This window comes from Bos javanicus, chromosome 13 (assembly GCF_032452875.1).
Source record: "Bos javanicus breed banteng chromosome 13, ARS-OSU_banteng_1.0, whole genome shotgun sequence".
Classification (NCBI taxonomy): domain Eukaryota; kingdom Metazoa; phylum Chordata; class Mammalia; order Artiodactyla; family Bovidae; genus Bos; species Bos javanicus.
This window is the reverse complement of record NC_083880.1, coordinates 69,915,527-69,940,655: the sequence shown is the minus strand read 5'-3', so window position 1 is coordinate 69,940,655 and position 25,129 is coordinate 69,915,527. Positions and strand designations below refer to the sequence as shown.

Below are 25,129 nucleotides of genomic sequence, written 5' to 3'. Positions count from 1 at the left end.
AGGAGAGCGACGCGGCCCCAAATTTATGCTAATCCGCACAGAGCCCGCCTCCCGCCTCCCCTCGGCGGCCCCAGGCGCGAGCAGCGCCGGCCACTCGGCGGGACGCAGCCGCCTCGAAGCGCCAGGCGCCCGGGCCAGCGAGCTCCGGGGGCCGCGACCGGCGGCGGGACCCGGACGGGCGAGCGGCGGGGCGGCGGGCGGACACCCGGCGGGGGCCCCGCGCGGGGCCAGGTGGAGACCCCGGGGGCCGCGATGGGCCGCCGCCGCCTGCCGGTCTGGCTGTGCGCCGTGGCGGCGCTGCTCTCGGGGGCGCAGGCCAAGGGCACCCCGCTCCTCACGCGGCCCGCGCCTCCGGGTGCTTCCCGCTACAGCCTCTACACGACGGGATGGCGCCCGCGGCTGCGCCCGGGGCCGCACAAGTAAGCGCGGGCCGCGCCGCGGGCGGGAAGCGGGAGGGCTGGGCCCCGGGCGGCGCTCCCACCTGCCCCGGGCCGCGCGCGCGGGGGCGCCGGGCACCCCAGGGCGAGCCCCCGCCCGGCCGGGCGCCCCACGCTCCGGGGGGCTGCGGGGCTGGTGAAGGAAAATAAGCCGAGGGGGCCTGGCGCGGCGGCTGGGGTCCTGGCAGTGCCCGCGGAAACCTTTCCAGCGAAGTAACATTTTCCAGCTGCGCTGTGTGCAGACTCCGGGCGCAGCGGACCAGGTGGAGGGAGCGGAGGGAGGGCGGACGGTCCGAGCGCGCGGAGCACGCGGGGCCACCCCCATCCCGCGCCGGGCCATCTCCTCTCTCCCGCTGCCCCGCCAGGTAGGAGATGGAGCCGTGCGCCCTGCGGCTCGCCCCCTCCCGCGGTCAGCCTGGACCCGCGCAGCCCTTGAGGAGCCCCCATGTGGCTGGGCCGCAGAGCTGGTCAGGGGCCCCCTGGTCCTGGGCCTGCGTTGTGGCTCCAGAGCTCTATGGGTCCAGTCCGCAGGTAGTTGGCATCTGCCAGGCAGCGGCCTCCCCTGCCACAGCGTCTGGTCTTGAGTAGTTTCAGGTGAGTTAGGAGCTAGCTGAATGTGAGCTCCCGCTGAGTTTGAGCGGTATTATAGGAGAAGCACAGCCAGCCAGCCCGTGACTGACACTCGGTAGGCCTGGACGCATCAGTGCTGGCTTCCTGGAGGAGGTGGTACGAAAAGTGATCTGAGAGCAGGGAACCAGGAGCTAAGATAGGAGCGGGAAAACTCCAAGGTGGGATGTATTTCCCCAGGAGTCAGTCAGGGGAGGAAAGGTGCGAAGTGTGGTCTCAAAGGCACCAAGTTGGGACCTCAGAAGCTTCAACGCCATGATAAGGAGCGAAGAGCCAGTGAAGGAATTGGAGAGGGGTGGGGAGTGTGGCATGGAAAACCCAGGGTGGGCCTCTTCCCCAGGCCAGAAGGGTGGCTGCACCAGGCGCCTGGTTCAATATTGTACTTACATAGCCGGTGACCAATCCGACGGGGAGGCTGGGATCCGAGAAATCAGCAGTGGGGCTGGACCCAAGACCAGGGCCCTGGATCCCAGAAATAAGGGATAAGCACAGAAGGGAATTCCCTGGTGGCCCAATGGTTAGCACTCAGTGCTGTCACTGCCCTGGCCCAGGTTTGATCAGTGGTCGGGGAACTACGATCCTCCAAGGTGGGACAAGAAAAAAAAGAGGCAGAGAGATGAGAGTCTGGTCTCTTGCTAAGGCCCGCAGTTGGGGAGGGGAGGAGGAGCAGCCTCAGGGGGCCTGGCACAGGCCAGGTATTCCAAGGATGCCCTTTTCCCCTGCAGGGCCCTCTGTGCGTACGTCGTGCACAGGAATGTGACCTGCGTCTTACAGGAGGGAGTGGAGAGCTACCTAAAGGCTGAATACCGGCAGTGCGGCTGGGGGCCCAAGTGCCCTGGGACAGTCACGTGAGTGCACCCCCAGTCCCACCCACTCAGGATCCCAGGGCACAAGCTCCAGGCCTGCCTTCAGCGGAGGGCAGCAGCCGGCTCCACCAGGGCTGCGACTCCTGGGATTCCAAAGGGCCTTCCCTTGTGCCCACACGGGCAGGGAACAGGGCAGGCTCAGGCTGGAGCCCACAGAGGGTCCCAGGGGAGCAGCAGCACAAGGCAGAGGGGGGTGGGGACAGAGGCGAGCAGAGAGTCACACTGGCAATGGCTGATTGCAGAGGGGGCCCGTGGGCAGACCCAGGGAAGGTGGCGCTGACCGTGGAGAAGGCAGGCCAGGGGTAAGATGCTGGGAGCCCAAGATCTGGGGCTTCAGCCAGATGGGTGGGCCGAGGATGTGCTGCACGCAGGTGTGACTCACAGGTCTGTACTTGGAGATGTTCAAATGTGTGTCTGAAGACAGACCTGTTTGCTCCCGTGTATCAGTGGGTAAACAGGAGGGAGTCCCCATGGGGAGCACTCCCCTGCATCCCTGGGCCTCTCTGCTGTGCTCAGCATCAAAGGTGCCCTTCCGCCAGCCTCCCGGGCCAGAGCTGAATTCTGGGAGCAGGCCAGGGGGGAGGGGAAGGAAGTAAGAGGCCCCCCAGATAGGGAGTGGCCCCTAGGCAGTGTGACGGGCTGTCTGCCTCAGCTTCTCTGCCCTGCCTCTCACCTACCCAGAGGGGAGAGGCTGGGTTTTGTCAGAAGTTTTCATGGTGCCGCCAAAGCCAGAGTTGGAATTTCCGATGGCAGAGTGAGCCAGAGGGGGTCCAAGTGGTCTGGGGAGTCTGGGGGCTAAATTCCCACTAGTCTTTGGCCCCAGCAAAACAGCGGGCGGGGCTTTGACCTGCCCCTTTCCTAAGGCATCTCGGAGCCTCTGGAAGGCCTGCTGCCACCCCTCTGCCTTGCTAGCACAGACAAGGGGGAGATCCTGGCGGGGCAGTGAAGCTGGGAGACGTCCAGCCTTTCTGCCAGAGTCTTGAGAGCGGCCCTGGGTCCCAGCAGGGGGCAGGGTCCCCTGCCCACGGACACAGAGCCCTGCCCTCTCCCGCCCCCGGCCCAGGTACCGCTCGGTGCTCAGACCCAGATACAAGGTGGGCTACAAGATGGTGACGGACCTTGCCTGGCGTTGTTGCCCTGGCCTCGCTGGAGAAGGCTGTCCCGAGCACCTCACGGACCACGGGGCCACACCACCTCAGCCGGAGCCTGAGACCCAGAGTCCCTCTGGGCAGGTGGGCCCGGGCCCCAGGCCCCTTCCTTCCAGCAGAGTGGCCCCAAGCCCCCATGGTGAGTCTGCCCACGGAGACCCCCACCAAGGTGATCAGGCTTCTGGGGACTGACCCAGGCTGGCGGAGCCCGAGCCGGGTGGGGGAGGGTGCATCTCACTCTGGGCATGAGGGCGAGCCCCCCAGAGCCCCCCTGCCACAGCTGTTGGCGGGGAGCCATGCCCAGCAAGGTCGGCTTAGAATAGAAAATCTCTCGGCATCTGGGCCATAGGACAAGCTGAGTGAGCCAGGCCAGTGATACTCCTGGGGTTCTCACCTCCTCTTTCCCAGGAAGGAAAGGCCCGGGGCTGTTTGGTGAACGGCTGGAACGCCTGGAGGGTGACGTCCAGCGCCTGGCACAAGCATATGGTACCCTCAGCGGCCTGGTGGCTAGGCGTGACGACCCCAGTAGGATGACTGGTGGACCCAGGGCTCCTGCCACCCCCATGGGCTTTGGGGTCATCCCTGAGGGCTTCGTGAGCCCCCGAGACAGAGCTGGAAAACCGCTCAGCCCGCCCCTGGATGAGATCCTGAGCAAGGTGACCGAGGTGAGCAACACACTCCGGACCAAGGTGCAGCTGCTGGACAAAGTGCACGGGCTAGCCCTCGGCCACGAGGCTCACCTGCAGCGGCTGCGGGATGCGCCCCCGTCCCCCCTCACCTCCCTGGCGCTGCTGGACGAGTACGTGGACCGACGGCTGCACCGGCTCTGGGGCAGCCTGCTGGACGGCTTCGAGCAGAAGCTGCAGGGCGTCCAGAGCGCGTGCGATCTGCACGTGCAGGAGGTGCGGCAGCAGTGTGAGGAGGGCCAAGCGGCCAGCCGGAGGCTGCACCAGAGCCTCGATGGCCGAGAGCTGGCCCTGCGCCGGGAGCTCTCACAGCTGGGTACCCGGCTGCAGGGCCTGAGTGTGGCTGGCGGGGGCAGCTGCTGCGGGCAGCTGGCCTTCATCAGGGCCCGCGTGGACAGCCTCGAGAGGAACCTGCAGGCTGTGATTGAGGCCCACCGGGGCCGCGGCGCCCCCGATGGGGATGACCTCACGCGGCTGTCTGCCGCCATGCTCGAGGGGGGCATGGATGGGCTGCTGGAGGGCGTGGAGACCGCCAACGGGACAGGGGGTGGAGCCGGGGGCTGCTGTCTGGGGATGGAGGAAGGGGGCTGGGGCTCGCGCGGCTTCCACACCACACTGGAAGAGCGTGTGCAGAGGCTGGAGGAACGCCTGGTGACGCTGGCCGGGGAGCTGAGCCACGACCGCGCCCCTCCAGGCAGGCCGGCTCGGCCCCTCGTGCAGACGGAGCTGGCCGTGCTGGAGCAGAGGCTGGTTTCGCTGGAGACCTCGTGTACCCCCGGCACCACCTCTGCCGTCCTGGACAAGCTCGGGGCCGAGGTGAAGGCCTGGCAGAGCCGGAGTGAGGCCCTCCTGCGCCAGGTGGCCAGCCACGCGGTCCTGCTCCAGCAGCTCAATGGCACCGTGGCTGAGGTCCAGGGGCAGCTGGCGGAAGCGACGGGCAGCTCTCTCCAAGGCGAGATCACCCTGCTCAAGGTCAACCTGAACTCTGTGAGCAAGTCGCTCACGGGCCTCAGCGACTCCGTCAGCCAGTATTCCGATGCCTTCTTGGCCGCCAACACGTCCCTGGATGAGCGGGAACGCAAGGTGGAGGCTGAGGTCCATGCCATCCAGGAGCAGGTCAGCAGCCAAGGCTCACGGCTTCGGGCCGATCACAGGCAGGTCCTGAGCCTGCGTGGGGAGCTGGAGCAGCTCAGGGCCAGCATGGCTGAGGTGGCTGGCGGGCTGAGTCGCTGCCAGGACACGGCCCAGGAGCTCCGGCACGCGGTGGGACACTTCGATCAGAGGGTGGCCCGAGTGGAAGGTGCCTGCAGGAGGCTGGGCCTGCTGGCTGCGGGCCTGGACAGCTTGCCAGCCGAGTCGCCAGGGCCCAGGGAGGGCCTGTGGGACCATGTGGACCAGCTGAATCGCACGCTGGGCCAGCACGCCAAGGACATCGCCCGCCTCCGGGATGATCTGCTGGACTGCCGTGCCCAGCTGGCTGATCGGGCGCGGCCAGGGCAGGCCAATTAGGTGGGCTGGCCAGGACCCAAACCCCCTCAGATCCTGCCAACCCTGGGAGCAGACCCTCCCCGCTGCCTCCGCCCCCCCACACACCAGAGCCCAGCCTTGCCCAGCGGTGTCTCCCAGCCTCCCCTGGCCAGCGCGGATGCCATTTCGGTAAGGGTTTGAAGGAACAGTCTTGGTCCAGCTTCACCTGACTGTCCAGGCACCAAAACCCACCCTAGGTGTTGCACCAGCTGGACAATTCGGGATCACGGTCAAAGCTGGTACTTCATGCCTCAAGGCCGGGGTGGCCCTGAGACCTCAGCATCTAGTCTGCAAAGTGTTCTGCAGACGCCCTGGCCGGCACCTGCGCACAGACCTCCAGGTCCCTGCTCAGACCACGGTCTCTGCGGCTCCCTTGGCTCAGTGACGACAGCTCCAGGCCCGCAGAGGCTTCTGGCCACCCTGTCCCTTTGGCTTCTCTTCTCGGCCATCTGGGCTCAGTTTCTTCAGGAAGGCGGTGCCCGTTGGCACGGTCCTCCTACCTGGCAGCTTCATGGATACTGTTTCTGAACCGAGGACTAGAGGTTTCCACCGCCCACCCCCTGGCTCCTTCAGGACAGAATGGAAACACAAGGACTCGGCAAGAGCACTCTTTATTCCTTCTGATCCTCCCCCAAGGTGAGGGCTTAGGCAGCTGTGTTTTCCTGGCGGAAAGGATGTTTGGAGGCCCCTCCCACTGTAATTTATCCTTTTTTGCCTTCCCTTCCCCAAAGACATTTCTAGGGTACTCTGGTCCCCGCTTGGTCCCCTGCTTTCCATTTGGGGGAAAATCCGCCACCCACCCCAGGTTAGAGCCTCCCTCCGGAGGGCAGCCCTCATGTACGTCATGGCCCGAATGAGGCCAGACCCTGGGCAGGAGGCCACGGCTGGAGAGCAAGGGCTCCAGGCCTAGTTTCCGACATCCTTGGAAAACCCCAGCCCTGCGCGGATATTCACAACGGGGTGAGAAATTCAGGTATGACAGCATGAGAACACAAGCGTTTGTCTGGCTCTCACACCCCGCTGAGGCTTCCGGCCTCGGTTCCCCCAGGGGGGCCTGGGTGCCCCCGGTTAGCTCGCAGCCCCGCCTTCTACCTTCCTGACACTTGGTGTTCTGCCCTCCACTTTGGTGCTGGGGGGGTGGTGGGGGGGGTGGGTAGGGCAAGCCTGGATTAAAGCTTTTAGCCCGTCTAAAGGTCCTTTCTTCCCCAAAGGCGGTGGGAGGGATGGCGGCAGTGGGGTGTCGGCCCTGCTTCCCACAGCCCTTCAGACAGAAACTCATGCCGCAGCTGTGTGGGTGGTGAAATGACCAGCAAGGGCTGGCGGGGGCGGGGGTGTGGGGAGCGGGCCAGGCAGGTCATCCCCTGCCTCCCTGGCAGAGTCTAGGGCTGTGTCCTCCATGGAGGTGCGGGGAGGGGCCAGGTGTATGGCATCTCCCTCCCCAGAGGCTGGGGAGGGGGGTCCTAGTGCCTCTGGGGTCTGGATGGGCTGAGACGCCAGGGTACCAGCGGGGGACCGCAGTGACGTCTGGCTGGCTCTAGAGCTGTGGGAAGGGGCCGGGGCTACGGAGGATCTCGCTTCAGAGGGCACAGTGCAGGCTCCCCAGGAGGGCTGGAAGACAATTTATTCCCTGGATGGTTGGCCCCTATCCTGGGCGTACAGGCCTCAAGCCTCAGAGGGGCCTCTCTCATCTCTGTCCTGTCAGGAGTTGAACCCGGGTCCCAGGTGAAGAGGGAAAGAGACGTCAAGGGTGTAGAGAACCCCCGCAAGGACCCAATCATTTCCTGGCTATAGGGCAGGGCCACGCCGAGGCCTGGAGCAGCGGCCCCCTTGCCCCCTCACCGTAGCTCAGCTGGCCAAGACCCGGGGACAGGTGAGGCCACGGCCAGCTCGCAGCCCCCCTCCTCCCCTTCAGCAGGTTGGCCAAGTGGGCACCTGGCTTTATGACCCCCACGCCCTGGGACACACAGTCAGTTCTGGGCTGGGCCATGGTTGGCGGGCAGCCGGAGGCAGGCTCAGGCCAAGGCGTCGAGGTCCACGGGGGCCAGCGGCTCCCGCCAGTAGCAGAAGTTGCTGTATTCAGGGTGGGCCAGGTCTGTGCTGGGGCCGCGGGCCACAGGCGGGAAGAGGAGCTCCACCACCTCGCTGAGCCGCTCGTACCTGCGGGCAGAGGAGCAGGTCCCCATCACGGCAGGGGAGACCTTGCGTTCTGCCTGGGAGCCCTGGACCTGGCAGAGGTGCAGGTCTCCATCACCGCATGTGGACACCTTGCGTTCTGCCTGGGAGCCCTGGACCTGGGGCTGGGAGGGAAGGGGGGTGGTCCCCAGGGGCAGGTAGGTAGGTGGCACTGGGCCCTGGGGAGAGGGCTGGGGCATGGGGGCACGTGGCAGGCCCTCACGTGGACTTGTGGTTCTTTATCAGCTCCTGGCTGAGCTCTCCCCGGGGGTTGACTGTGAAGATGCGGCAGGCAGGCAGGCCGACCTGCCGGTAGGCAGTGACATCCTACGGGAGACGAGGAGGGGTCAGGGGGTCAGAAGGCTGGGAAGGGTAGAGCCGGTAGCTCAGCGTCCCCTGCTCCCCAAGGAGGGGACACTCACATTGGGCCTGTTCCCAAAGGCGGCATAGAAGGGCTGTTCCTGGGGCAGAAAGAGCTGCTGGACATCACTCAGGCAGGCGATCTTGAACACCTCCGGCTTCCTCTCTATCACCTCCCTGCGGCAGCCGGGGCCGTGGGCAGGGAGGGGGTTAGCGCGCGACCGGATGAGCAGGGTCAGGGGACGGCTGCAGGGTCTGACCCAGCAGATGCCCAAGCGAGGCCTGACACTGGCCCAGCCGGGCCCAGGCTGGCGGTGGGCCTGCATACCTCCCCTCCCTGCCCTGCCCCGCCCCAGTGGTGGGCTTGCGTCCCGCGGGGCAGTTACCTGTGCAGGGCAGAGAAGAGGCTGCTGGGGGACAGCAAGATGGGGCCCTTAGGGAGGCCACAGCCCCTCTCGCTCACCCACTGCAGGTACCCCTTGGTGAGGTTGGCCATGCCGATGGCCCGTGCCGAGCAGTACAGGAACTTGTACCCGTTTCTGCGGGTGAGACGCGGAATCAAAAGACCGGCCCAACCCACCTCGTCTTCGTGGCTATGATCGGCTTAAGCGCAACCCTGGCGCCTCTGCCGGGAGGGGCTTAGGACAGCAGCTGAGCCAGGCCCGGGAGGGAGAAGGGACACGCACAGAGTCCCGAGGCCCAGGTGGACCCAGGCCCGAGGCGAGAACTCGGGCCAGTCTGTAGGCTTCATCTACGGCAGGAAGGCCAGCAGGTAGACTCAGGCCCCGGGCCCGGCCCCAGGAGATGAGCCTTTCACAGAGCTGAGGGCCAACAGGTCTCCCCACTCCAGGGACCTGCCCCGGGCTCCTCCTTTGCCCTGGGTCCCCAAGCCTGGCTTCCGGGGGTGGAGGCCAGGGTGGCCTCAGACATCTTGTCACTCCCTCCCTGGGGCCCTGCCCAGCCCAGCACTCACAGGTGGATTTTGTGGTAGAGACTGGTGATGCCCTGATGTGTCCAGTCTTTCCCCAGTTGGGGCAGAATGTGGCCCAGAGCGTCCGACCTAGACCCACAGAGTAAGTACCCAGTTACTCGGAGACAGTCCCACGTGGCCCTCCAGCTCAGGGGGTGTGGCCCAGTGGGCCCCCACCCCCACCCCCCAATAGCCCACTGGGAGGGCGGGCCCCTCTCTCTCTCACCCCCTCCCCTAGCACAGAGGGAGGCGAGTCCCCAGGCCCTCCCGGCCCACGGCTGACCACGCCTCACTTGGTGATGGTGCCGTCAATATCGGAGATGACCACCTTGTCGTCCCACTTCCACAGGTAGATGGTGGCCCTGCAGCGGCAGGTGCCCTGGTACTGGGTGGTCACACTGAAGACCACGTCGTTGGCACCTTCTTGCAGGTTCAGGCGCCGCTGGAGTCGGACGGGGGAGGGGGGCCGTGGCTCAGCGGGACACTGTCCTTCCACCACCCACCCCCACACTGTGGCCTTGCCCCTCCACAGGCCTCTTTCTCCTGCTCCTCCCAACTCAGGAACCTTCCTGAATGCATCAGAGGCAGCCATGTAGGCAGAAGGTGGCCACAAGGAGGACTCGAGGGGCTGCTGGTGGGGCCCGTACAGCGCCGGGCACGGGAGCTTTGAGATGAAGCTCATGGACCAAGCCTGGCCCGTGACCCCCGTCCAGGTTTCTCACGTCAGCCTCGGGGCCGACACTGCTCTAGGCGGAGACACCCCACTCCGTGGAGTGGGCACTGAGGGGATCTTCACCGGCAGTCCCCTGCCTGAGGCTAGGGTACCTGTGACATCTCCCCCTGAAGAGAGACCTAGCCCTGCCCTTGGTCCAAAGAGAAGAATCAGGGTCACAGCTTGTGACCTGGCTGATCCCCAAGCTGGGTGTGCGCCCCTGAGAACCACACAGATAGCAGCTACTCTGTACCAGGCTGGCCAGACCCTGCTGGGCACCTCCCTGGCCAGAGTCACACTTGGGAAAAAAACATTCTTGTTACAGGAGCCACAGTGACTCTAGGGTGTGACTTGGGGGCCTAGGGTTACCAGAGTCTTTGAGAGGCTGTCATCAGCGTTTGATTTCCTGTAGCTTCCAAGGGCAGACCCAGAGCCAGCCAACCCACTACAGGGACATTTTTTTCTTTTTAATTGCTTTTGGCCATGCTGCAGGGTAGGTGGGATGTTAGTTCCGCTGCCAGGGATCAAACCTGTGCCTCCTGCATTGAAAGTGCAAAGCCTTAACCCCTGGACCACCACCAGGGAAGTCCCTGCAGGTTATTTTAAGATTCTATACATAAGAGGGGGCTTTTCTAGCCAGAGTGTCCACCAAAGAATGGGCTTGTCTTCTCCCTGCCTTTGTCCAGGGGTGGGAAGCAGTCATGGCTGAGATGCCCCTGCAAGGTGGCTGCCAGAGAACGGTGTTACTAACCCACCAGTTTCTTGTCCTTTTGGGGAGGTCAAGGTCAGACTTGGCTTGAAAAGGGACATTTCAAGACTTGGCTTGAAAAGGGACATTTTCAGAGTTTTCTGTCACTTGGGGTGTCTTTACCTCTCACATTTCTCTAATACTCGACTTAAAAAAAAAAAAAAAGGGCTGGCATGTGAAGAAGTGGCACAGACAGGCATCCCCAGGGGAGGATGGCAGATGCTGGGGGATGGATTCTGGGCTTCGGTGAACACAAGCTGTTTTACAGTCGTGCCCTAAGGGCCCTGGGAACACAGTTCTCGCAGCCCCGCCTCCCCCACACCTGCACACACTTACGATCTGACTGGAGGAGAGGCGGAGGGACTTCTTGTAGGCACGGGCGTGGGCTGGGGGCAACGGGGGCGGGGAGGGGGCCTCCAGGATGACGGGGCTGTCCAGGGTGTCGTCCTCGCTGCTCAGGGCTTCTGTCTTCTCCCTGCGGGTGGACCAGCTCTCAAGCCACTTCCCCCAGGCAAGGCTTTCCCTCCTGTATGCGCCCACCCCTCACCCAGGTCACAGGAAGCCTGCCACATGTCCCTGCACCTCTAGGGACCCCTCCCTCTAGGGGCCGCCCACTTAACGGGTGGTGGCAGGCACCAGTACGCAGGCCAGGGGGGTCTCCACCCAAAAGGGTGACTCCACAGAGCTGGAGAGGAGATGCAGGGCGCCCAGCCCCCAGGGTGCTCTCCATGGTCAGGATTCTGGTACCTGCTTCGGAGATGGTGAACTGAGAGCTCTGTCCTGGCCAATCCCACCTGCCGCGGGAGCAGTCAGCCCATCCTTGATAACCGCCCCCCACCCCCCAACCCAGGCTTGGACACTCTGGGCCACTTCAGACATGAGAAAAGGAAGCAAGGTCAGCTGGCCCCTGCGGGAGACAGGATGCTCCACTCCTTCATAAGGTAGCCCCTTGTCTGGGTACCCCTTCCAGCTCTGCCACTTCCTGGCTGTGAGACCTTTGGTGTATGTAGGTTTTCCCACCTGTGAAATGGGGACATGTCCCAGGAAGAAGAAGGGGTGTAGAAGTGATTGTGGAATGACAAAGACCCACGGCAGGGGAGGGGTGCTGGCTCTACCCGCCCCCCTCGGCCATCCTCCCCAGCTCCTGCTCCAGCTGCAGAGCCCCAGCCACGAGATCCGACTTACCCCCGCTGCTCCCGCACTGCGGTTTTCTCCCTCTGGGCGCTGCACTGTGGGGGGAATATCCATCTAGTGAATTCCCGCCCACTGCCCACGCGGGCCCACCCTGGGACCATGATCACCCACCTCCTTGGACGGGAAATCCCTGCGTCGCCAGGAAAACCACCACCGGCCTCCCTTCCGGGGCATCTTCTCCTTCTCCAGCTTGTCCACAGTGCTCTGCGGGCAGAGGAAGGCCACTGGCATTTTCTCCTGCCCCCACAAACCCACCTTACCTTGCCCGGGCGACCCCCATGACCCCAGAATCTGGGGCTGACCCTAGAGCAAGGTGCTATCTACATGTGGAGGCTAAAGAAGCCTACTCACCCCCGTCTTGGGCAATGACTCTAGGAGATAAGCGTGGGAGAACAAAGGCTCCTTCTGCCTGCCTCCACCCCACCCCAGCTAGAGCTGATCCCCCAGCTCTAGCCCAGCCTTGGCCTGGCCTCCAGATTTCATGAATCAAGATCTACTACCATCAGCCCTACTCTAGTGGCCAAAGGCAGTGCTTTGGGAGTTTCTCAAGATCTGGTTCTCCCTGCATGATGCCACCAAGTGGCGGCAGGGACAGTCTCTAGTCAATACCACCCTCAACCTCCAAGACCAACGTGGGCAATTTCTAAGGTTAGTGATCTATCCCCTGAGCGGCCTCCTTCTCTGTACACGTGACCCATCATTGTCTGGTGGGGAAAGCACGACCCTGTGAAAATATCTGATTCTGTTTGTGCTAGGTAATCCTAGGGATAGCTCAGCCCAGGCCCACCTAGGAGACTCATCAGCTTTCTGCAAATACAAAATGGAGAACCCAAGTCAGGAGGACAAGTGCCAGGGTGTCCACCTGGGCAGGGAAGAGGCTGGGGCTTCCCAGGTGCCGCTAGTGGTAAAGAACCAGCCTGCCAATACAGGAGACGTAAGAGCTGCAGGTTCGATCTCTCCCTGGGTCGGGGAGATCTCCTGGAGGAGGGCATGACAATCCACTCTAGTATTCTTGCCTGGAGAATCCCATGACAGAGGAGCCTGGCGGGTTATAGTCAATGGGGTTGCGCAGAGTTGGGCACGACTTAAGGGACTTAGTGCCCACCACTTGGGCTGGTGGAGCTTCTCCTAAGTTTGTCCTGAGTTTGTCTGGGTTAAGGTGAGGAGAGCCAAGCGGGGGGTGCCGGGGGAGACCCTCTCCCTTCCCACAGGCTCTGGGGTCCCAGCTTAGACCTACAGCCAACCAGAGGGCAGAGCTGAGGGGCACCAATGGGAGGCACCCGCTGTCAACATCAGGTCATTCGGGCAAGCCTAACCAAGCTAATAAGGATGGGCCAGACAGGGTGGGGCCCTGGATGGCTCCTGAGGGGTAGAAGGGCTGGGTGCAGGTTAGCCCTGTGAGGGGTGGAAGTTCTGGGAGGGACTACAGAGACTGGATCTTCCACTTCTGAGCATCTGCACAGGCTGTTCCCCACCCTCGTTTACTCACCCTTCAGACGTCAGCAAAACCCCTGCTGGAGGCTCTCAAAGGACCCCAGACTGCTCCTTCCCACTTCTCACAGTTGAACTGTATACTCATTTGACTGAGTTTCTGGTTAAGTATCTCCCTATGAGGGCGTGACTCTCCCTGGTGCAGGCCCAGCACATAGTAGGTACTCAACAACTGTGTGCTGATAAAGCAAAACCCCAAGCCCAGCCTGGAGAGGGTCTCCGGGGAAGGTGAGGGGTGGGACCTCCACCTCCCAAGACTGTCTCTCAGATCCAAAAAGCTCCTGCTGAAGACACGTCTCTGTTGCTTCTGGTTTGCCCTGAATTCCTCTGAAGTCGAAATCCATTCCAAATGGACTTAGCCATGGCAGGAAGCCAGGGAAAGGGGGGTGCTTCGGCTACACCGCCTGGGGCAAGGCTTCAGGGAGCCTGAGTCTCTCCTCCCCAAGTGGGTCCTGCCGTCCATCAGCCCCAGGCCCATCTCTGCCCACCCTCCCCTTCCTTGCCAAGGGGCCCCTCCCCCAAGGCTATGGCCACTTCCCCCAGGAGATCTGGGGGGAGCTCCAACCATTACCTTGGGCAGGTTTTTCTGAAAGGCTTGCAGGGACAGGATCATGGGGGCAGCTACAGCCCAGTTATAATGCCTGCAGAGATAGATGGGGTGTCAGGGCTGTGGAGGAAGGGGCGACCCAGCGGCCCAGTCCCAGTACCCACTGCTTGTTGATCTTCACCACCAGGTTCGGGTCGTCTAGGAGGCCGGGGTTTTGGGCGAGGTCCTCGTAGGAGACCAGGTGCTGGCTGAACTTCTCTGGGCGCAGAGGCAGAAAGTGAGAGGTGAGGCTGATGTCCCGTCTGACCCACTGTCCCCGCCCCTCCCGGCTGCCCCATCTCTGCCCCTGGGGCCTCCTGCAGCTTGACCAGAGCAGGGCTCCTGGCTCCCCAGGGCTCTGGCATCTGCTGGTCCCACCCCAGGCCATCCTGGAGTCACAGCTCGGTGTCACTTAACATTGGCCCCATGGGGTCTTGGGGACGCCCAGCACTTGCTGGCCGAGGGTGGGCTCCATGAAGCCTCACGCACACCTCCGCTGCCCACCCTCGAGGGTCTTCCCTCCCTTCTCCTGCCCCCTGGGCTCAGTCTTCGGGAGGGCAGGGGCCACCGCCGAGCATACCCACGGAGACGTCCCTGCTGTCGGCCAGGCCCCCGCAGAGGGACAGCGCCACTGCGTCTGCTGTGTCCGCAATGGGCTCTGGCTCCTGCTCGGGGTTGCAGTCCCCCAGGGGCTTCAGGCTGTCCGGTGCGCTCCACTTCCCGGCCCCCAGCCCACTGTTGCTGGGGACGAAAGGACCAACAGGGACGTGAATAGGAGGCGGCAGCTGGGAGGAGGGCCTGGCCCCTGCTAGCCGACCCCTGTCCCCACGGGCCTCGATCCCAAGACACCCTGGAGTCCAGAACCCGGGCACCTCTGGGGGAAGTAAAGGGCTGCGTTCTCAGAGTCCAGGGAGGGCAGGTCATCCAGGTAGATGTCACTGGGGCCCAGGTGCTGGCTTCTTTTCAGGGAACCTGGCGGGAGAGGCGGGGGCATCTGTCGGCCTAACCCAGCGAGGTGCACTCTTGGGAGCACTCTGCGTCCCCTACCCCCGAGGACCACAAGGTGGCGCTGTCTGGTCCAGGGTTAACCCTCTGTAAGGCTGGAAAGGTCCCAGGCCTGCGCTGTGCACTACGGTAGCTCCTGACCACACGACGTTGTGGGGTATACGTAAACGTGGCCTGATGAAGAAATGGAATTTTAAGTCTTATTTAATTTTTTTTTTTTGGCCGCGCCACAGGGCATGTGGGATCTTAGTTCCCCAAACAGGGACTGAGTCCTTGCCCCTGCAGTGGAAGTGGGGAGTCTGTATCACTGGATCACCAGGGAAGTCCTCCAAGTGTTACTTCATTTCAATTAATTTTAATTTGGGGATTCCCTGGTGGCTCAGACGGTAAAGAATCGGCCTGCAGTGCAGGAGACCACGGTTCAATCCCTGGGTCAGGAAGATCCCCTGGAGAAGGGAATGGGTTTCCCACTCCAGTATTCTTGCCTGGAGAACTCCATGGACAGAGGAGCCTGGCGGGGTACAGTCTACGGGGTTGCAAAGAGTCGGACACGACTGAGCGACTGACACTTTTACTTTCACTTTCACTTTTAATTTAAATAGGCACTTGTAGCCAGTGACTACCCATGTGGACAGCTCAGGAGCCAATTTCCTCTCTTAACACTCTCCCTGGCCTCGCTTAAGAAACACCATCTGCCTCGGTTCCTAGACACGAAACCTCTCTCCCTCCTCATCGCCATGCTGTTGCCTCTGCCTAGAATTCTCTTCCCCTGGTCCTTACTTGGCTGGATCCTTATGGCCCATGTCTCAGCTCAGGCATCACCTGCTCAGACAGGCCTTCCCCAGTCCCATGATTTAAATAGCTCCCATCCCAACCAATGATTCTGTCTGGTATGTACCACGTTACACTCTCCCTGCTTTACGCCTGTGTCATCTGTCTGCGCCATGGGACTGTGAGTCCCACAAGGAGGGCTGGGCCAGACACAGTGCACACAGTAGGTGCTTAGATGTGCCTGAAGTCCCGGAGTCCACTCAGGGGATGATAACCTGAGGCCAGGGAAGCAGTGGGAGGGGTCCGGCCATCACTCACCTTTTCTCTGGGAGACCCCCTCCGGCTTCCGGGTGTGAGCGGGGTCTTCCAAAGCAGCCCAGCTCCAGGATTTGGATGGAGGACGGGGCCCCGCGTCCCCAGAACTCTGAGTTTTGGTTTCCTCCCTCTCAGGGGCAGAAAGAGGGGGACCCGCCAGAGCGGGCGCCTCCGTGTCAGGCTGAAGAAGGTCAGTGCCAGCCCCTCTCTGCAGGGTTGGGAGTCCCGGAGGGTCCACACCAATCACAGAGGTGGAGGGGGTGCTGGGCGCCCCCTGAGGCGGAGAAGCTGTCCTGGAGCTGGCATCAGCGACCACCGAGGACTCGGGCCACTCAGCTTTGCCCACCTTCAATCAAACAGACGGGGCACGATGGGGACAGGGAAGGGCCTGCTTCTCACACCCTGCAAGGCCTCAGGGAGGCAGGCCAAGTCTCAGTCACTCCAGTCCTGACCCGCAGGGGCCATGGAGCCTCTAAGAGGTAAGGCTGGGGGGCTGACACAGAGGGGACTCACCTTCGGCAGCCTCCCCCAGGCCCACTGCATGTGGGACTCCGCTCTCAGGGGACTGGGTTCGGGGGTCCGCAGTTCCAGCTCCGAGTCACTCTTGGGAGATGTTAGCTCACCTGGTGAGAGGCTGCAGGAAGCAAGAACTCAGGGGCCCCAAAGCCAGCCGGCCGCCCCCTGCCACCCTCTCCAGCCTGGGAACGTTTTTTTGTGTGTGTGTAACATGGATTTGTACCTGTGTTGGATCTAGAATATATAAAGAATATATAAATATATAAAGAACTCCTGTAAATCAACAATAAGAAGGCAATCCAGTTTAAAAAAAGAGAAAACAACAATGGGCAAAGCTGTGATTTCTTTTTCTTGGGCCGTGTGCCATGTGAGATCTTACTTCCCCAAGCAGGGATTGAACCCACACTCCCTGCGTTGGATGTATAGAGTCTTAACCACTGGGGCACCAGGCAAGTCCCAGGCTGTGACTTCTTAATGGGTTTAGGGGTTCCGTTAAGGGTGTGAAAAGGCTTTAGAACTCGAGGTGGGTGATGGTTCTACAATACCGTGAGTATACTAAATGCCACTGAACTGTGTCCCTTAAAATGGCTGACGATGAGTTAGTTGCTCAGTCGTGTCCGACCCCATGTACTTTAGTCTGCCAGGCTCTTCTGTCCATGGGATTCTCCAGGCAAGAATACTAGAGTGGGTAGCCATTCCCTTCTCCAGGGGATCTTCCTGACCCAGGGATAGAATCCAGGTCTCCTGCATTGCAGGCAGATTCTTTACCGCTTGAGCCACCAGGGAATTATTTAAAATGGTTAAAATGATAAATTCTCTATGTTTTTTCTTTTCAACTTTTTGGCTGTACCATGCAGCATGTGGGATCCTAGTTCCCCAATCAGGGATCAAACCCATGCCCCCAGCCTTGGAAGTGTGGAGTCTTAACTACTGCTGCTGCTGCAGCTAAGTCACTTCAGTCGTGTCTGACTCTGTGCGACCCCAGAGACGGCAGCCCATCAGGCTCCCCTGTCCCTGGGATTCTCCAGGCAAGAACACTGGAGTGGGTTGCCATTTCCTTCTCCAATGCATGAAAATGAAAAGTGAAAGTGAAGCCGCTCAGTCATGTCCGACCCTCAGCGACCCCATGGACTGCAGCCTTCCAGGCTCCTCTGTCCATGGGAGTCTCCAGGCAAGAGTACTGGAGTGGGGTGCCATTGCCTTCTCCAGTTTAACTAGTAGTTAGTCTTAACTACTAGACCACCAGGGAAGTCCCATGTGTATTTTACTGCAATAAAAAAACAAATGGGCAAGACAGTTGAATATCAACACTTTACACAAAAGATATACAGGGTGGTAGATGCAATAAATATGTTCTGTATCATTACTCATCGGCAAAATGTACATGGAGACCCCTCTCAGGGGCCTTGGCTTTGAGTCTCTGCCTGTAGCCCTCCTGGACGCTCACCTGGCCTGGGGGTGCCACTCGCCGTCAGAGTAGGGGTAGATGTCTTTGGGCTCCGGAGGGGACTCCCCTTCTGGCTGGATGCTGCTGAGGGGGCCATGGGGAAATAAACGGTCACTGACAGGACAGGTACCCTGGGCAGGGCATGGAAGCCTGGACATCACCGAGGAAGTAAAGCAACGAAAGCCCAGAGAGGTCAAGGACCTGGCCCAGGGTCACACAGCATTGCCAGAGGAAACTGAGCTTGAAGCCCAGGTGGCGTGCCCACACCCTCAGCCCCATACATACCCTGGGGGCTCCGGCCTTGGCTTTTCCAGCAGGGATGGCTCACTCTCAGCGCCCGCCTCCAGCTCCTCTGAACTAGAATCGGCTGCCACCGTGCCCTCCTTCCGCTTGGTTTTCCTCCTGCGCCGTTTCTTCTTCCGCCCACTGGAGGCCATGCCCGCGATGCTGGCGTCAGGCTCGCTGGTGGTGCCCAGCTGGGAGTCCGAAGGGAACCCCGCCAGGCCCCCCCAAGGGATGGGTGACGTGCATAGGCGGGGAGGCACGTCTTCCTGTGGAGCAAAGCAGGGGCAGGGCTAAGCGGGTGGGAAAACAGGCCTGGAGGCTGGACGGGGCGGCGGTCGCATGGCCCTGTGACTTGCTGGCTTCCGAGCTCCTCACGGAGGTAAGGCAGCCCCAAACCCCAGGCCCTGCCCAGAGGGTCACCAGTGAAGATGCGCTCACTTCATCGCTCTCCAGCTCCTGGACAAAGAAGGCCTCCCCGCTGTCCCCCAGCTTCATGTGCAGGTCCACCGGCTCCCCGTTGATCTCGATGTCCACCTGTAACGGGGCGTGGTGGAGCGGGGGTCCCCGCTGTCGTCCTCCACTCCCACCTCTTGTCCACTGGCCTCCAGGCTGGTCCTGGGACACAGGCTGCCTGCTGTCCCAGCGCACTGCACTTTCTGGACCTCTCTCTTCCCTCCCCACCTTGGGGGGCCCCCGATCCCCACTCTGAGGGTATCTGCTCACCATCTCAATATTCTTGTTCATGCCTTGGTTTTTGTGTTCCTGTCTCTCCCACAGCCCACCAGCACAAGAACATGATTTTTTGGCCACCCCATGTGGCACGTGGGATCTTTGTTCCCTGACCAGGGATTAAACCCACATCCCTGCACTGGAAGGATGGAGTCTTAACCCCTGGACCACCAGGGAAGTCCCAGAACATGATCCATCTTGTCACTGGTGGGTCCCAACATCCAGGAGCACACCCGAACAGTTGTGCATGACATGAACAGTGTTAATAATGACCCTTTCCTGGGCACTCTCTAGAGTGTGTTATACAGACCATCTCATTTAACCTTCACAACCACCCCTGGCCATAGCTCCCATCATCATCCCCACTTTACAGATGAGGAAAATGAGGCTCAGAGGGGTTAAGTAATTTTCTGGGAAGTAGCCAAGTGAGGCTATGAACTCAGAAAGTCTGAGGCCACAACCCAAGCCCTTAACCAGTCAGCTACACCATCTCCCGAAAGGTTACACTCTCCTATTAGGATTTGGGAAAGTCACCCTATTGTGAAGGGGGTCTGGGCTCACCAGACCAGAACTCGGTGTAAATAAAAATCTGTCATGTTTGTCTGAGCCCCGCGAAGACGGAGCTGGTCTCCTAAGGGGAAGGAACTAACTTGTGAGTAACTCCGCCTACCTGTCCCCAGTGAGCTCCGAGTTCATCATCAGGGAGACGAGAATGTACCCACTCACACAGGTGCAGTGACTTACCAGGAGCACACAGGTAGGTCTCAGGAAGCTGAAGCCAGTCTAATAGCCCCACTACAGAAGCCTGCCCTGATATGCTGCTTGCAGGAGAAAGCAGGGACCCTACCGGACCAGAAGCCCCAATCCAACCCCAAGAAAATACAAAAGAAGGGAAGCCTGCCCAGAGGATGTACTGCCACCCCAGGGAGGTCTGGGTCCTGTCCTGGCTCCCAGAGCCCACCCCCCACCCCGGGGGGCCCCTCTCCTGGCCAACACTCACCACCTTCTCCCGCGAGCGCAGGACACCCAGCTTGCCAAAGCGCACGTGGAAAGGCGAGCATCGGAAGGAGCCGTCCACCTGCCTCACCACCAGCACGTCGATGCCCCCACTCAGCGTGGCCGGGTTCAGGCCCCGGTATAGGCCCTTCACCGTACCGAACACGGTCTCCGCCAGCTGCCCCATGTAGTTCATGGCTGTGCCGGGGAAAAAGTGGAGGTGCTGGGCCCACCCCCCTTCTGGGGAAGGCCCCGCAGCCTGACCCCCCGGGACCTACCTCAGGCTTCCGGCCTTGGTCCTGGTAGTCCTCGGAGTGCCTCCGCAGACGCGCAGCCGTGATGGGCTGGGAGGCGCGCCTGTAGACGTGGGTTCTGATCCCAGCCGGCCGTGGGGCTGCTTCCCTTCTCCAAGTGCAATGCTCACTTCTGTCAAATCGGGGCACCGGGTAAGGCCATTCAGGGCGCCGCGAGCCTCTAAATGCCATGAGTAATCATGACCACAGTGCTCAGTGGCAGGGCTCCTGTCGTCTTTACGACAACCCGCCAGGCAGGCCGAGCAGGTCATTATCCCTGTTTACAGACAAGCCAGGCTCAGAGAGGCGGAGTGACTTGTCCATGATCTCACCACTCGTCAGGAGAGGAGCCAGGATTCGCTCCCAGGCCTGGGTGTTTGCAGAGCCCTTGGTGTGAACCTCTGGGATGGCCTGACTGTGAAGGCAGGGAGAGGGGAGGCACCCCAAGTTAGGGTACAGTGAGGGGCCAGCCTCATGGCAGATCAGGCCCAGGGCCCCCATGGGTCACACGGGACAGTCCCAGGCAGAGGGGGAGAAGGGGACCTCAGTTTTCCCATCTGAGAAATGGGTTGCTTGCTGCCTCCTGGTCCTAGGAGTAAAAGGAACCTTGCAGGGCCATTGTGGCTAATGTGTAGGGGGCCAAGGGTGGAGGTAACCCTGGTACCCAAGGCTTTGCTCAGTTCTCAGATGCTTACAGCAAGGCATCCCTCACAGCTGGGCCCAAACTACGAAATTTAAAGCCCAAACTCCCAAATTCTTCCCAGTTTCCCTGGGACATGTGGGAAGCCCATTCATAGCCACGACCTGATCCCAGTGTCTGTAGTCATAGTTCTCAGCCCTGACCCCACTCCTCAGACCCACATTCAGGCCTTGGGCTGGCCCCTGGCCTATCACAGCTGTTCCTTCTTCTTCCAGCTAAACTGGTCCCTCCGGCTCTCACACCAGCCAGAGCTGGGTCAGCCAGAGGCAGGAGCCACAGCAGCTGCGGAGAAGAGCCAGGGCCATAATGAGAACCACCTCCACGCTGGCCCGGTGCCCGCCCCACCAGCTTCAGCTCATCACCCCTTCCCTGATGGCCAATGGCAGTGGGCTATACCCTTCTGGCTGCCGGGACCCAAACCATCCCACCTTCACAGGGCACTTCCTTCTGATCCTGCATCCTCTAGGCAGACCTGCCATGCAAGATCACCTGTCAAACAAGTCGAGTGACTTATCTGAACCCTATGAAGCCAGCAGGCTATAGATGGGGGGAGGGAGTGATGACTCATATCCTGGTTTCCTGATTCCATACCATGGTTCCTTCCCCTCCGTGGTCCCCAAACCACACCACAGTCATCTACAAAGAGGGCCGCCCTCTCTGCACAGCCCTGTAATGCCTCACTAAAATCCCAAATGTGCTGCTCCAGAGCCCAGCATCACCTGGGAGCTAGTTAGAAACAGAGAGCTTCACAAAGATAAAGTCCTATGAGAATTGCTAAAGTGAGAAATTGGGATAAAATGAAACTCTTTGGACTCCTCTAAAATGTCACTCAAATTGAACACATCTTTTACCTGCAAGGCACGCCTGCTGCGTGGTAGGTGAAAACTCCCACTTTGGTTTCTCCATCCTTAACACTACAGTACGAATATGGGAGACCCACTGACAAAGAGAGACATGTGATGGGCAGGGCTTTAGATCACTGAGCCCAGGAAAACAGAGAAGACTCCAGAAGCTTCTAGGAATATTAAAGCAGCAAGCATTGGCTTCCTCAGCGGCAAAGAGTCCAGCAGTTAAGAATCCTGCATTGTCACCTGGCAATGCAGGGGATACAGGTTCGATCCCTGATCCGGGAAGATCTCACATGCTGTGGAGCAACTAAGCCCATGCATCACAATGACTGAGTCAGCGCTCTAGAGCCCAGGAGCTGCAACCACGTGAACCCGAGAGCCCAGGCACTGCAAAGAGAGAAGTCACCGCTATGAGAAGCCCACGCACCGCAATGAAAAGTAGAGCCCACTCGAAGCTAGAGAAAGCCTTCGCGGCAAGGAAGACCCAGCACAGCCAAAAATAAATAAGTATATACAATTTTTTTTTTTAAAGGAGCAAAAGCAGGAGAGGGGCACCCTGGGAGTGGGGGCAACGTTCTGCCCTGCACAGAGCAGAAGAGTCGGTGGTGGGTGGGCGGGGAAGGGGCAGAGGAGATAGGCTCAGCTCCACCTGCTCCTGGGTTTCTCAACTTTACCACCACTGCTGTTTGGGGCTGGATAATTCTTTGTTGTGGGGTTGGCGGGCGGCTTGTAAGATGTTTAGCAGCATTCCTGGTCTACCCACTAGATGCCAAGTGGCACCCTCCCTCCTGACAACCAAACTGTCTCCAAACTTTGTCAAATGTCCCCTGGGGGACAAAACTGCCCCCAGCTGAGAGCCGCTGGGATAGGAGAAAGCTCAGTGGCAGAGGGGGGAGCCGGGTCTTACTCTGATCCACTCGTGGGATGTGGTCTGGCAAGTAACTTGCTGGCCTCAGTTTCCCCTTCTATGAAACTCGGCCTGGATTTCTCAGACCTTCTCAGCTCTAATGTCATGGGAGCCTAGAATTCATTCCTCTCCTTGCTCCCCCGCTCACGAGTGGATGTCCCACCTCTGTCTGCTCAGTATTTTGGAGGGAGGGGGAGAGCCTTGTGAGTCAAGCCCTGGGCTCCCTTCCCTCTACCTGTACCCATTCCTGAAGACACCTCCTGTCTCTGGGACCAGCTCTGCCTCCTTGGTCTGCTCTGGATGGAGGAGAGCTCTGCTTGGCTCCCCTATACTCCCCTTTACCCTCAAACTCACAGGTCTAAAACCAAATATGTCCCCTTCCCCTGGGAACTTGGTTAGCTTAATTCCTCTAAGGACTCATGGCTACCCCTCCCTCCCAAGGCCTCTGAATCCTATTCCCCAATTTCCTGCTCATCTGGCCCCCTCTTTCCTGCTGTCCTAGATCAAGGCTTTGTGACCAATGCGCAGATCCTGGGGGGCAGCAGGCAGTGTGGTTTAAGGCACCAGACTGTCTCTCTGACCCTTACTAGCTGTGACCCTGGGCAAGTCACTTCATCTCTTTGAGCCTCAGCCGCAGCCTCCTAAATGGGAATAACACAGGGATGCCTGGGTAAGTCATGACATAATTGGTATAAAGCAGCGGCAGGCACTGAACGCCCAGACACACCACCTGTCAGTTGCAGCACTGTTTTCGGAATCGTGACTGTCCTCACTCACTCAGGCTGGTGCTGAGGGCAGGACAGGTCAGACTCCAATGCATGGCCCCGGCCCTGAGTTGACAGTTCAGACTTAACTTGGCATTCAAGGCCCTGCAAATGGTGGCCTTGCTGACAACCAAACTGTCTCCAAACTTTGTCAAATGTCCCCTGGGGGACAAAACTGCCCCCAGCTGAGAGCTGCTGGGATAGGAGAAAGCTGAGTGGCAGGTTTCTGCAGGCCTCAGAAAGCTGAGGCCAGGGTGCCCAGGCCTCAGAGTCCACAAACATCTACATGCCACCCCACCCCACCAGGCCTGCACACAACCCCACCACAGGGAAGGCAGAACAAGCTGCCATGGGTGTCAGCCCTCAGCCTTTCTGGGCTCCCAGATTCAGGGATGGTGGCGTGTAGTGCTCTGTCTAGGACCAGAGGGTGTCGGAGGGTCAGCCCTGCTCCAGCTGTGCAAGAGAGACAATTCCACCCAGGATCCCTAGCTGCCTTCACAGCTGCTGCCTCTGACCTGCCCAGTCTCAGGGCCGGCGGGGCAAGGGTCAGACCTTGTCTTGCAACTGAGGACACTCAGTACCAGAGAGGGTGGGTGTCTTCCCTAGCGTCACAGTCTGCCTGAGGGGTGAAGCTGGGGGTGGTGGTGGTGGTGAAACTTTCCCCCAGAGAGGTTTTTATATCTCATTCTCTCCCGATCCCCCATTCTGGATGTCCCGGGACCCCGGAGGCGCTGAGTCTGGGAGAGGGATGAAGTGAGGCCCGGCTCCACCACCCCGGAGTTCCCTTCGGATATCTGGAGAGGGAGTCGGGCCCGGATCGGGAAGGAATGAGGGTCAGATGGCAGGGCAGATGGGCGGGGCCGGGTGGGGCGGGGGACGGGGACCTCATCTCCGGCCCTGTTTGGGCCCTACCTGGGGAGCTGCCCACTGGACTCCGGGATCCCGGAGCGCCGCTTCTACCTGAGGGCACAGGGTCAGCAGGTAAAGTGTCTCCGGCCCCGCACTCCCTAGCCACTTCCGGCTCCTCTAGGACTGGGCGAGATCCCGGTTCCGCCCCTTCCACGAGCTAAGGGCGGCCTCTGCAGGTCCCAATCCGTCTAGACTCCACCCACCAGGGAGGCCCGCCCTGCCCGATCCCCACGCCCAAGGGCGCCCTTTCACCTACAGTGTCCGGGGCGGGGCCGAGCTCCAGGCCCCGCCCCCGGATCCAGTCCGCCCCGCCCCCGAGCTCCAGCCCGCCCCGCCCCCCGAGCTCCAGGCCCGGCTCCTGGGCCCCAGTCCACCCCGCTCCCCCGGGCTCCAGTCCGCCCCGCCTCCGGGCTCCAGTCCGCCCCGCCCCCCGAGTTCCAGGCCCCGCCCCCGGGCTCCAGCCCGCCCCGCCCCGCCCCGCGCCCTAGTGCTCCCCGAGGGACCATCCCCGTGGCCCGCCACCACCCCAGCCCCGGGAACCGCGGAAAAGCCAGGACTTTGGAATCGAGCCGACTTAAGCCTGCCTGGCTTTGCTCCTAGCTCGCTGTGCGACTTTGGTAAATTCTTTCCCCCATCTGACCCCGCTTTCTGCTTTATGGGGATAGCGCCCCCGCCCTTGCAGGATTTTCGAGATGACCTGAAATGACTTTGTGAAGCATCAGGCGCTCGAAAGTCCCCTCTTAGGGGCAGCTTGGAGTTCCTAATCCCACCTCCAACATCCCCCCGACCCTCCTCCAAGGCTGGATCGGATCCTCGTATTATTCACTCACATGGCCCACAGCTATAATTTCATATTCGCTTGAATTTGATGTTATGGTCTGTATCTTGGAATTCCGTGAGAGCAGGTCGCGTTCATGCTTACACCCCAGCGTCCAGTTCGGTCCTGAAATACAGCAGGAACTCAATAAATGCCCGCTCTTCATTCCATCCCGCCTATGCAACCCTGGTGGAGCGGAAGTGGGGTCAATACCTCCATCGGCCAGCAGAGGGCAGGCGATGACCAGCTTTCTCGCCGAGCTGGAAGTCCAGGTGCGCGAAGATTTGAAGCATCCATGGACCC

The 25,129-nt window shown here is 60.8% G+C and overlaps 2 protein-coding genes across 7 annotated transcripts; one reads left to right on the top strand and one right to left on the bottom strand.

The window, feature by feature from the left end:
- The first annotated feature begins 213 nt into the window (after positions 1-213).
- EMILIN3 (elastin microfibril interfacer 3) lies at positions 214-5,279 on the top strand. Its single transcript, XM_061437606.1, has 4 exons — positions 214-419; positions 1,790-1,912; positions 2,994-3,217; positions 3,487-5,279. Exons 1-4 carry the CDS (start codon positions 253-255, stop codon positions 5,271-5,273), a joined length of 2,301 nt encoding a protein of 766 aa, XP_061293590.1. The 5' UTR covers positions 214-252; the 3' UTR covers positions 5,274-5,279.
- Positions 5,280-5,886: 607 nt separating this feature from the next.
- LPIN3 (lipin 3) lies at positions 5,887-25,125 on the bottom strand. 6 transcript variants are annotated; one of them, XM_061437602.1, is made up of 22 exons: positions 25,040-25,125; positions 24,840-24,952; positions 19,867-20,014; positions 19,593-19,786; positions 18,302-18,397; positions 17,864-18,129; positions 17,579-17,662; positions 16,129-16,249; positions 15,619-15,961; positions 14,397-14,496; positions 14,105-14,265; positions 13,650-13,743; positions 13,510-13,579; positions 11,559-11,651; positions 11,439-11,482; positions 10,590-10,728; positions 9,087-9,235; positions 8,797-8,883; positions 8,210-8,362; positions 7,886-8,000; positions 7,687-7,790; positions 5,887-7,448 (listed from the first exon to the last, which is right to left on the bottom strand). In XM_061437602.1, the coding sequence occupies exons 4-22, from the start codon at positions 19,782-19,784 to the stop codon at positions 7,304-7,306; spliced, it is 2,556 nt and encodes an 851-aa protein (XP_061293586.1). In that variant the 5' UTR covers positions 19,785-19,786; positions 19,867-20,014; positions 24,840-24,952; positions 25,040-25,125; the 3' UTR covers positions 5,887-7,303. The 6 variants fall into 6 exon arrangements, with proteins under 6 accessions (XP_061293586.1, XP_061293588.1, XP_061293583.1 ...); XM_061437604.1 differs by lacking the exons at positions 24,840-24,952; positions 25,040-25,125 and adding an exon at positions 24,013-24,220 and having other exon boundaries at positions 17,579-17,659; positions 19,867-20,296; XM_061437599.1 differs by lacking the exons at positions 24,840-24,952; positions 25,040-25,125 and adding an exon at positions 24,013-24,220 and having other exon boundaries at positions 19,867-20,062.
- Between the last annotated feature and the right edge of the window lie 4 nt (positions 25,126-25,129).